This window comes from Kogia breviceps, chromosome 16 (genome assembly GCF_026419965.1).
Source record: "Kogia breviceps isolate mKogBre1 chromosome 16, mKogBre1 haplotype 1, whole genome shotgun sequence".
Taxonomy (NCBI): Eukaryota; Metazoa; Chordata; class Mammalia; order Artiodactyla; family Physeteridae; genus Kogia; species Kogia breviceps.
In genome coordinates, this window is record NC_081325.1 from 22189317 (window position 1) to 22202252 (window position 12936).

Here is a 12936-nt window from a genome sequence, read left to right on the forward strand (position 1 = left end):
GCCCGCACGCCACAATGAAGAGCTGACGCAGCTAAAAAAAAAAAAAGTCTCACAGAGGGCTGTCACTAGCTAATATGCTCTGCTGGGAAACTGGTGGTCTTTTTAGTTTTGGTAGTACCATTCAAAAATCAAAGAAGAGAGAACGGAAAGGAAATATGTGAACAGAAAGGAAATGATAAAGATTCAGGGGAAAAGAAGAAAAAGGAATCATGTAAAAAAGGGAAGGCAAATGTCAGAACAAGATATTATAATAAAAACAGCATTATTTAGTAGTACATTTGGGAATGAACTTCAAACACTTAAAAAAACCATTTTTGGGACTTCCCTGGTGGCGCAGTGGTTAAGAATCCACCTGCCAATGGAGGGGACACAGGTTCGGGCCTTGGTCTGGGAAGATCCCACATGCCGCGGAGCAACTAAGCCCGTACACCACAACTACTCAGCCTGCGCTCTAGAGCCCACGAGCCACAACTACTGAGCCCACGTGCCACAACTACTGAAGCCCATGCGCCTAGAGCCCGTGCTCCACAACAAGAGAAGCCACCGCAATGAGAAGTCTGTGCACCGCGATGAGGAGTAGCCCTCACTCACTGCAACTAGAGGAAGCCTGTGCGCAGCAACAGAAGACTCAATGCAGCCAATAAATAAATAAAAATAAATTCATAAAAAAATAAAAAATTTAAAAAGCCATTTTTACTTTGGATTAGAAACTGAATGAGCTAAGATAAAGCTTAGATTCCATTCTCTACGTACTTAGATTAACGATGACGATTCTTTCTTTTTTTAAGTTGGTTTCTACTTTTTAACGATACAGTTTTTAAAAATTGATTAATCAATTAATTTTTACTTTTGGCCGCACCGGGTCTTTGTTGCTGCACGCAGTCTTTCTCTAGTTAGGGCGAGCGGGGGCTACTCTTAGCTGCAGTGCGCGGGCTTCTCATTGTGGTGCCTTCTCTTGTTGCGGAGCATGGGCTCTAGGTGTGCGGGCTTCAGTAGTTGCGGCTCAACGGCTCTGGAGCGCAAGCTCAGTAGTTGTGGCGCACGGGCTTAGTTGCTCCACGGCATGTGCGATCTTCCCAGACCAGGGCTCGAACCCGTGTCCCCTGCATTGCAAGGTGGATTCTTAACCACTGTGCCACCAGGGAAGCCTGGTGATTCTTAATAACACAGACATTTGAAAGCAGTCTGCCTGAGAGAGAAATTAGCTTCCCCTCTGCTCATTAAAAAGGGGCTCCTATTGTCAGAAAAACATTTTCTTTGCTTGTCTTTGGTTGTATACACATGTCTGAATAGAAGACGCAATGTGGCTTGTGCCTTCAAGCCACTAGGCAACTTCCTTCTCTGGGACTATAACTTAGACTAGATTATCTCTAGGATTACTTTTATCTTTTAAGATCCTGAGCCAGAGATATAGAACATATATATGATATATATGTACCGTAATGTGTAATTTAGATATCATGAAGAGGAAACAGGGGTACAGATGTCTGCCTTGAGCAACGTGGGGAATGGTGGTGTCACTGCAATGGGGAAGTCTGGGGGGCGGGGTTGGAGGGGTGTAGAAATCAAGAGTTCTGTTTTCAACAAACTAAATTTGAGATAACCATCAAACGATTATGACTCATCAGGTGCTACTTCTGTACCAAGCAGTGTGGCACAAGGGTGGGAGAGGCAGTGGGCTTGGTTGATGGACTTCCGTACCCTTGGCTCAGGAATGAGCATACAAGCCCTACCAGGGCAACTAAAATCTTCCCTGAGCTTTTGCTGGAATTATCAGGACAGATATTCTCTTTCTGCTTCGAGGCTGCTAGCTGTGAGGTGCTTCAGGAGGCCACTTTGGTTACCACATGGCAAGATCCTGCCTAAGGATAAAGACAACACAGAGGATGATGAGGAGAGGTGTGGCGAGATGGGGAGGGACAGTTCTAACTAAATAATATTTGTAGCTGGATCTAGCCATGTCTAAAGCAAGATGCTTTCCTGAACTTCCCAGCTGCAGGAGCCTATAAATTCTATTTCTGTTTAAGCTAGTTTGAGCTGAGTTTCTCTTTCTTGCAGCTGAAAGAGTCCCTACCAATTCACAGATCTATAGGAGCATATACTTGTAAATAAAATTTTATTTTTTGACAGGAGAAATGCTCAGTATATCAAATTCCCTAGCTATTTTATCCTTTAAAAAAGCATATCTTCTTGTATCTTACTGATGCCAAATTTCACTTATTTCTGTTCAAGCCTTTATTTAGGCCTGTCTGGAAACAAACTCTGAGGATTATGTTAACGCTACCTTATTGCTGCATCGGTTTTATCGAAAGCTTACTTTGGGCAAATAAGCAAGTCTATTCAGCACTATTTAGTGCTGGGCAATCTGAAGTGTGGGCACCAAGCTGCTTCACAATCAAAGCCATGCAAATCTCTGCCTCATTTTTCTTGTTGATTTGAACTTACTTTATAAAAGCACGCAAATTGTTCAATTACATACACTGAATTAAACAGTAAATGGCCCACTGGATAGACATGATTGGAGCTGCTGATTTAGAAGGGGTCATCAATAATTAAAGATAAACTTCCCTGAATCTTGACGTGAAATTGAGTGGATTTAGAGCATAAGGAAATGAAGAGGTTCAGTTATAATCAGAGCTGATTTTCGACGACACTTCTAATAGAAATGGATGTTTAGAGAAACACAGGGAAATGGGAGCTGTGTTAAGAGAATGGTATGCTAGGGCTCAAAATGGTCTTGGCAGTTTGGTGTTTCAAAGGGAGCAATTACATACAGTTCCTAGTGATTTGTATTTTTGGAGGAAATGATATTACACTTCTACTTCACAGATATCATAAAATATGAAGCAAGACTAGACATAACACTTTCAAGGTGAAAGAGCAAAGACTGCCAGGAGAGAAATAATAGGCTTCCTCTGATATTTTACTTTAGAGAGGGGAAAAAAAAGCCAAAATTTAAACTGCAGAAAAACACTTCTTTAAATGGATAACGTGTTTCCAACTTTTTATCAGTTACCAGAGCCTGGCATTTTAATAAAATTGGCTGATTTGCCCTTAATGAGTAACTTTAATTCTTTGATTGCTTATGCAAGTCAGACACCGGCGAATGAGAGAAAAAGGCTAGACCTTAAGGGCAGTTTCTCTAATCAATAATTGTGCTTGTAGAAGTGAAGGTTTTTAGGAAGAAGAATATAGAAGGGAAGGAACTGGAAAAACAAGAAAATACTTCAGATTCACTCAGAATGTCAAAAATGACATTCTAAAGGTCAGAAAGCAGATGATAACTTAAGAATATAGTAGTAGTAGTGTTAATAACAAAGAGGATATACTAAAGCAATACACTTCATGGTTAGAAACTTGGTATCAAAAGTGGCATTGAGGGCCATCAGAAAACGAGAGCAGGGACTTCCCTGGTGGCGCAGTGGTTAAGAATCCGCCTGCCAATGCAGGGGACACGGGTTCGAGCCCTGGTCCAGAAGATCCCACATGCCGCGGAGCAACTAAGCCAGTGCACCACAACTACTGAGCCTGCACTCTAGAGCTCACGAGCCACAACTGCTGAGCCCACGTGCCACAACGACTGAAATCCATGTACTCTAGAGCCCACGTGCCACAAATACTGAGCCCGTGGGCCCCTAGAGCCCATGCTCCGCAACAAGAGAAGCCACTGCAATGAGAAACCTGTGTACCACAACGAAGACCCAACAAAGCCAAAATAAATAAATAAATAAATTCAAAAAAAGTAAACAAGAGCATGTCATTAAATGCATATACTAAAGAACTGATTAACACAAAGAAGATCTCTTTTCTTCCCTTTTACACAGGGCTCAAAAATTTGTTTAATAATACTAATAATAATAGTAAAATACTTTGCTGTTGACAAATGCAACTTTCACAAATGTTAATTATTATAAGGATCCTGTAAATTTGATATTTTAAAAACATATTTACAAAGTATAATATGATAAACATTTAATTTGAATATATTGGTAAATTTTATATTAAGAATGTCATATATTAAGTAAATTAAATATTAAATTATATAATGTATTAAACATTAAATGCATTTAAATACCTAGGACTCTGGCTAAATGGCTGGGCTGGGGCTTGAACTGAGATCCTATTACTTCCAGTCCCGTGCTCTTTCCATCATACCAGGAAATCTCTTTCCTGGATCACTGACCTTCATGCTACACTGGGCTCCTTCATTCTCTTGGTATTGCTGAGACTAAAATCAAATTAATAAGGGTATACTCATGACCATTAGTACAGAGTGATTTATGCCCTGTGAACCTTTTAAAGGGGATAGGTACCTACACAGAGGAGAGCTGGGCTCTGGCCACTTTCTTTCTAGGTCAAGGGGCTTTGCTAACTCAGTTCAAATGCGAGTGGGAGGTGGAGAGGAGGAGATGAAAGAGGAGAAACAGAGCATCACAGATGGAGAGCTGGAAGGGCTCACAAGGACTATCCAGTCCAACTCCTCAATTTTAGCAATGGAAGTGACTTCTCTAGATCCCACTGAGGTAAATGGCAGGACTGGAATCCATGCTGACCACTTCCTGTCCTCTCCTCCTCTCTATACAAGGATAACAATAGCTCTGGCATTCCATGCTTTCTTGAGATGGCTCTTTCTACCCTGCTCCTGCCATAAACGACATGAGGCCTGTCAAAATCCATCTGAGGAAAACATGGTGGTCCTTAAATACAGAGGATGGGCCATCTCCTGATTCTTAAATCAATTACTGAATTGCTACTATGTTTGTGTTGTGGAATATATGAATATTTAGGGATATGAATAATATACAAACCTGCCTTCAAAAACTTTACGCTTTGCCGAGGCAATTTAGTCCCTAAATAAAACTATTATAAAATAATTGTTTCTAGATCAGTGGTTCTCAAGCTCTTTGAGGTTCCCAGGCTCTCTACAAGAATCTGATATAAACTATAAATCTGCTCCCCAGAAAAATCCACACATTTTTGTACATATTCAGGGGGTTGCTGGATCTCCTAAAGCCTATCTACTGACCGTGAATTAAGAAGCTCTATTATAAGAGAGTCACTGAGTTCCACCATGTAAAAATTATCCGAAGAACAAAGACTGAGAGAAATACTAGTTATCCCTTTTCTTTGATGCAAAATGAGTAAACTTTAAAAATATGTCATCCCCTGTTAAGGGCAAAGAAAGTGCTTTCCCTAGTATCATCTGAACGGCCCTCTACAAACACTTACTTTCCCATATCTAATTGTGTGTGTGTGTGTGTGTTATTCTATGAGAATATATTGTTTGCATCCAGAATTTCTGGAATGGCCTTTTCATGTATATATAAATACAAAGGTAAACTTCATTAAAACCAGAAGAAACAGAGCTTAGCTTATGAATTATTCTATTTCAAATTTTTTATCTAGCTTGGAATGCTGTTTCTAAGGCTTTGATGCTGAAGGGAGTGAAGTCATTAAGGTGAGTTGATAATACCTCAGGCATAAGCACTTTCCTCCTTTCTGGTAAAAAACAACAACAACAAAGTACTTAGGTCTTCTGGAATTCAAATTTCTTTCTTAATGAAAAAGTGAAAGGATGAAATATAACAGTAAAGAAATCTCTACAGAAGTGGGAAGCCGTACCATCAATACTGAAGTTTCAGAAATAATTTCCTAAAGCTTTGAATAAATCAGAAAAAATTTATACCAAGCCGTTTATGTTAAAATTTTACAAAACCAGTTATCTTGTTACACATTCTGAAGCAAATAAATGGAGCAGTTAGAATTAACATATTCTTGAGTATCCTGGCAAAGAGGACAAAATGATAAAGCAAAGTGGGTAAGAGGACAAAAATAAGGCGGTTTCCATCTAATTTTTAAAAACCTGTAAAGTAAAATACTTTAAGTAAAATACTTAAAATACTAAAATATAATTCAATTTGATACTTTGCTAACCTCAGGTGTGAGAAAGTTAAATGGAAGGAAATGTGACCCAAGGCTGGAGAAAGGGTTTAGATCCCTTACTTGTTACCAACATTTTAAATGGATTAGAAACACAAATTATTAGCAAATAGGCACAAGAGTCTGGAGAAGTGATTTAAAAATGATTATTTATAGAACAAATAAAAACTTTCTAAAACATCAATTTATTAAAATTTTCCTTGAAAATGGAGAATAGCCCAATGCAATCATAATCTCAACAAGCATTGTGAGGCAGTACAGCTCAAGTTTAAAAAGACCTAATGTTAGTGCTTGATAGATTCTGATTAAAAAAAAAAAAAAATCCACAGAGAACAGTTCACAACACAGGGATAAACGTTCACCGTGAAAGACAACTCTTCAAGTTGACCTTTTTTGGAGGGAGGTAAGAGAACAAAAGAAAGACTAGAAATGATATAAACAAAGAGACTTCAGGCTTAAAGTCAAGGATCAGTCAAAAGGAGAACAAATCCACCTTTTCTTCATATGGAACTACTGATATTAAATGTATTTAAAATTGAAAACAATGAAGCTGAGGTAAAAAAACAACATGAAGGAAGGAAGGAAAGAAGGGAGGGAAGGAGGGAGGGAGGGAGGAAGGGAGGAAAGGAGGGAGGGAGGGAGGAAGGGAGGGAGGGGGAAAAAAGGCTACATTGAGATATCTTTTCCGTGTTGAAACAAAACCTGACATCAGCATAGGTACAAGTGAACTTATTCATTTACAATACACTTCTCTTCAGTAAAGCTGTATTACTGAAGCAGGACATATTTAAAGGATCAATGTGAGCATATACATACCACAGGCTGTTTTGTGATGTCCACCAAGTCCTTAAGATTATAATATTGATGTTTCTCAAAGGCGGAAAACAACATGTCTAAAACGTGTTGTTTATCAGCTCGAGCTCGTTTCCCATCTTCTTTCTTTTTCCTTTCATATTCAATCTATGTGCAAAAAGCAAAAAAACCCGAAGGCATTAATTCAACATGCTCACTCTGAAACACAGGCACTCTCTTTTCAGTCCTCTACGTGACTATTAGATTTTAAGCTGCAAAGCAGCAGGTCAAAGAGTGGTGGTTCAGTACCCGGGGTCCTCACTGCTCCCAGAGCTCCTCAGACCTTTAAGGCTCCAAGAAGGCATTAAAGCCCACCTGTAAACCGTTTTCATTATTCCCTGAAGCTTTACATAATGTGTCCATTTTCTCCCCAAAAGCCTTTCTTTACCGAAATTATATCAATTCAGCGTGGCCACCAATTAGCTCATGTTGATCACAAAGTCTAATTTGCAGTTCTTTGTTTCTGATTACCCGAAATTCAGTAAAATACTTTATCTGCTACATGCAGTTTGGTAGGTAACATCTTTCAAAATTGGAGTTTTTCAGGGCAGGAAGAGGGTTGAGGGGCAGGCAGATCACAGAACAGGTTCTCTAGGGATGAAAAGTTTGGTAAACATTGGTAAAAAGGAAAGCATATGGGAGGTGACAGGAGGTCTTTTCTCCTCCCAACTGTGTGACCTCTTTGAACTTGCTTCTTCTGTAAAATGAAGTAAGCAGTGACACGAAGAGAATGTATAAACTCTCTCCTAGTGTTACCATCCAGAGAAGTGTGCATTTGTAAAAAAATTACCTTTTTATTGAAAACGTGCAACTTACTTGCATTCACGTCAGTTGGTTAAGCTTTTAATTTTTTTTTTTAAGAAAAACTTTATTTTGATAAAGCCTCAGGAACTATATGTTATAGGCCATGTATATAAACTGCAGCAGCCCACCTGGTAAATACAGCATCAGTAGGGAGGGTGAAAGCTGCCAAGAGAACAATCTTCTGGGCATCTCTATAATCTAGAGACTAGCTTCAAAGACAGTGAAATACGTTTCAAAATGTACAACTAAATTAGGCACAAATTCCAGCTTCATATAGTTAGGCTTATTCTCTGGATTTTAACAACAGAGATGTAAAAAGATAAAGTCTAATTTCTACTGATGTCAAGACTAAAAATATATCAGAAACTTTCAAATTAGAGGCAAGAAGTTAACTCTGACAACAAGTATCTGTCTTTCAATTAGATAAAATGAGGAGCTATACAAGGAGAAAGGACTAAATCGAATGTCTTAATTTTTATGATATGGACATCTTGGAAGTAAAACTCAAAATCCATTCATCTCCTCAACAGATTAAGCATAGATTAGGTGCTTGGTGTTGCACTAAAATATGGGGCAAATAAGACACTCTCTTTCAAAAGGTATCCCTTTCTTAGGGCTTGGATATTAAAATGTATAGGCAGGGCCTTGAGCATTTTAAATGTAGCAATAGAGAGCACAGAGCTACCTAGAACAAGATCATGATGCTGAAAAAAAGTGCAAGTGCATGGCACAGACTGTATTGTTGGGGAGGAATGAAATCTAGCTAGTCTCAAGATTCTCTGGGTGGAAACAGCCTGAAAGAAAAGAACGGTGGGCAGATACAGAGGACCTGTTAAAGAGCAGTGACGAGAAGAGCTCGAAACAAGACTGGAGAGGGGAGAGGCCAGAGAAACCCATGCCCAAGGGGGAAATCCATGCCTTCTCAATTTGAGGAAGATGGAAGACAGATGAAAAAAAAATGCACTTAAGGAAAAAGGCAGAATTACAGATTCTGCCCCAATTCTGAGAGAAAGGAGGCTGCAGAGATAGCCAAGACCAACAGAGATCTACCTGAGGGCCACTCAAGGAAGAATTTTCTTTCTCTCCGGTCAAAAGGATAGAAAGAACTAAGACAGTGGCTGTATGATGGAGAAAGAAATCATGACAGACCAGGACAAAACCCACAAATCCAAACAGTCTTTGGATTAAAAAGAAGAATGAGATCATGGAATGCCTTAAGGGATTAATCTTTAAGCCTTGCTTTGCTGACCAAGGTCTCAAATATGTCATTATTTCCCCCTGTTTACATTTGTACATCCTGACATTCCCTTCCACAGTTGCACTGTATTTGAAAGGGTGTGCTTTGTCCACTGTGATGGACAGTCTAGAAAGGAAGGCCTGGTAAGAGAGTGTGAAAGTCTGGACCACGGGATGAAGATGTTATAGCCCTTTACTCTGACCAAGTGGGGGATAAGAGAAACTTAACTTGGGATCTAGAAAATAGAGGGAGATAGAATCAGACTAAGGAGGAGTGGGGAAAGCCTATTCCCTTCCCACAGGCTTGAGTGGGATGTGGGATCTCATTTAGGGAAAGGCCATTGGTCCTCAAGAAAAACAAGACAAAGAAGTGGGGACCTAGCAAAAGACCAGTGCTAGGCTTTTGTACTCTCAGTATGGAGCTACAGTTGCATGATATTCCGTCTTCTCTTCTGTCCCAGCTTTAATTTATGCTGAAAGAAGATGGAAAAAGTTAAATTAAGGAAATAGGAAACAGAAGTTATGGTATATTCAGCTTCCACCTTTAGCCATCTCTTCCTTGTGTAAAATGACTTGAGAAGTTAGGAAGATGAAAAAGAAAAATGTTTTCAAGTAAAGAAACGTGCTGGTAAAGCAAGATGGCCCAGTTCAGAGAGGGCATACATTCTAGCTGGCAGTGGAAAGAAAAACTTAAGTGTTTGTTATCAAGTTGTCCCAACCCTAAAGCCATATGTCAGACCCAAAAGGACTGAAGAAAAGAATTTAGAATAAATTAGAAAGAGACTTCAACATCAATATTGAGGATAAGGGATTTCCCTGGTGATCCAGTGGTTAAGAATCTGTCTTGCAACACAGGGGACGCCAGTTCCATCCCTGATCGGGGAACTAAGATCCCACATGCCTCGGGGCAACTAAGCCCATGCACCGCAATTACTGAGCCCATGCGCTCTGGAGCCCTCGCGCCACAAGTAGAGAGAAGCCTGTGTGCTGCAATGAAAATCCTGCGTGCCACAACTAAGACCCATCAAATAATAATATAAATAAATAGGTATTAAAAAAATACTGAGGGTAAGATTAAGAGTCGGATTAGGTTGTGATTTGTAATGTTAATGAGTAGTGAGAAAAGTACCAATTCTACACAGAAATTTTTTTAAAATCTTGGTTTACATGTTTCAACCTCAAAACACTGCATTTAACATTGCTGCTTTCCTTTAAATTGCAGAGAAAACAGACTAGACTTGTATGCTTGTCTTTCTGTGTTAACCACGTCTATCAATGGCTCAATAACCCAGGGGACAGTGCAGTCTAACTTTACTTTTGACCAGTGAAATAAAAACACTTAAAAGCGCACCTGAAACTAACACAACATTGTAAATCAACCATACTTCAATCAATCAATCAAATATTTGCAAAAGAAAAAAAACCACTTAGAAGTGTAATCTGAAAACCCAGACATATATCTCTTTAATGCCCTCAGGGCCTGTAGTATAGGATAACCTACAGAAAAGACTGTTTTAAAACAAAATTTCTGCAGTACAGCATTATTTAAATCTTTTTTGATAATGTCCAAGATAGGCTCATAACCCAAATTCTACTCTGTGGTATCAGGTAGTTCCAATATATGTGCAATTATAGAAAAGGGACTGAAATTACTTCCACGATCATTTAGTTATTAAAAACTGTTATACTCAGGACAAAACTAAGATCCCTGAGGTAACTTTTCTTTTTTAAGCCAAACAGTGTAAAAATGGCAATCTTAACATTTCATTTACAACTCTGTACTACAAATAAAATTAATTCTACAAATAAGCTACAAATGATATGAACTAGTCTGTTTAGGAGAAGACTACTGTTTTGAGAAAATGCTATTTCGTCTCATTTTAGCTCTTTTCCCTTTGAGCATTTTGTTTCGTACTGGCATTATAAGGAAACGACACTCAAAGCAGTCATATTTCTAACTTCTTAGCAGCTACCACAAAATATTAGTAGGAAAGTTACTGGACTAGAAATAGCTTTTATATTATATGAATTTTAATTACTGATCTTATATCTGCCCCCAATGACCACAGACTACTGTGTAACCAGCTGCATAGAAATAAATGTCAATTCAGAAAGAACATTAAATTTAATCTCCAGTTACAAATATTTACAATCTAAAAAATCCATCTATACAATTTTACTTTCAAAATAAAAAACAAATTATTCAAGACTAAAACGCAACCAAATGTTGAAAAATCCATTGTGGATGTGGTATAGAGCTGTTCAACCATCATTACTGAAACAATAATCAGACTAAAATTATAAATGCCACCCACTGCCAATTAAAATATTATAATACAAATGTCTGTAAATTTCTAGATTGTTGTTTGCAGAAATACTTTTTTTTTTTGCGGTACACGGGCCTCTCACTGTTGTGGCCTCTCCGGTTGCGGAGCACAGGCCATGCACGTGCAGGCTCAGCGGCCCTGGCTCACAGGCCCAGCCGCTCCGCGGCACGTGGGATCTTCCCGGACCGGGGCACGAATCCGTATCCCCTGCATCGGCAGGCGGACTCTCAACCACTGCGCCACCAGGGAAGCCCCAGAAATACTTTGATTTCTTCGTCAAGGCAGTCTTTGTGGAGGCTTTTATTTTAACTTTTAAAGTGAGCATGACAGCCCTGAATATCATGGTTTGCTTTTTAAATCCTTATGAAAGACTCCCCCCAACCCTCAATGCTCCTGTTTCTGCTTAGTGTGTTGTTATCTCTTGGAGGAAATTAGTTCTTTAGAGTTGATCAGTCCTTGGTGTGCAAATTCAAATGAACGAAGAATGTATCCTTATACTACACTATATACTATAGTAGGCAAATATTGCCGAAAGGCCTTTAGATACAGTCCTGCAGGCATCCTTTTTAATCAGCAAAATTCCAAATTTATAGATACCTGAAAACAAAACAAAAAGCCAAGCCAAACCCCCCCTACTGCCAACAACCCTAGCTCTGAAGACTAATACAGTTGGTTGCCACAAGAAGGAAACAGAGTATGCATAAAATAAATTTTCTTTTTAGTTCCTGGGGGTTTACGTCAAGATATTATGTAATAGTTCTATTACCTCCAACAGTAGTTTTCTAGTTCAATGTTTCTAATTCTCTATTATTTTCAGACTAAGAGCTCTCGCCAGGAAAAAAAAGGGAAAGAGAAATCTTTTTTCAAGCTGGGCTGGGTGGGGCACAGAGGGGGATTGATGATAACAGAGACGAGAAGATACTAAACCCTTTTTAAAAAAAGCCTTAGGTTTAGTGGAAAGAGACATCCTGGTGTCCTCCCGGGCATCATTTTTGCTCCCCACCCCAACAGGAGATGGCAGACAGAGCTATAAAAAAACGCCTGTAACTGTGGATCAGTGGCGGAATGCTAGAATTACCTAGGGAACTTAAAAATTTTAGACAGTTGGCCTCCACAGTAGATCAATACAATCAATCTCTGGAGGTATTTTTCTTTTTAAAAGCTTCCCAGGTGATTCTAGTGTACAGCCAGCATTGAGAACCACTGTCTAGACAACAGAAGACACAAATCCTTAGGAAAAAAGGGATTCCTTATGAGAAAGGTCATACGATGGAGATGACATATAAGAACACTGTGACATTTACACAGGCTGGAGGATGAAGTCCACAGCGTCAGCCAGAACACACACACACAAGCACCCTGACTTGCAATCAGGGATGGAGGGAGTTGAAAGGAATCTTACACATCGGCCGACTCTATATTTTGATTATACAACTCTATCAGTAAAAAAAATATATTTTTCCCCTCGCCACGCAGCTTGTGGGATCTTAGCTCCCTGACCAGGAACGGAACCCAGGCCCTCAGCAGTGAAAGTGCTGAGTCCTACCCACTGGACCACCAGGGAATTCCCAATCAGTAAAAAATGCAAAGCATAACTATATGAATATCTATTTGTAAATTATTTAAAAATGTACTTCTGAATTAATATGCAGTTATCTTTATAAAGCATACAAGAACAAAAAATTTAAAGAGATGAAATAAAAATAAAACTATTTTAGGAATAAGTTTTAATTTAATTTAATTTGTCAAAATTACAGAACACTTTTTTTTTGTTTTG

General features: G+C 39.0%; 1 protein-coding gene across 1 annotated transcript in view; it reads right to left on the reverse strand.

Annotated features, from left to right (window-relative positions):
• GTF2F2 (general transcription factor IIF subunit 2) overlaps nucleotides 1-12936 on the reverse strand; it is a 145943-nt gene that overhangs the window by 8335 nt on the left and 124672 nt on the right. The window contains exon 7 of the mRNA XM_059041885.2: nucleotides 6757-6900. Coding sequence (XP_058897868.1) covers nucleotides 6757-6900 — 144 coding nt within the window. The remainder of the gene's footprint in view (nucleotides 1-6756; nucleotides 6901-12936) is intronic.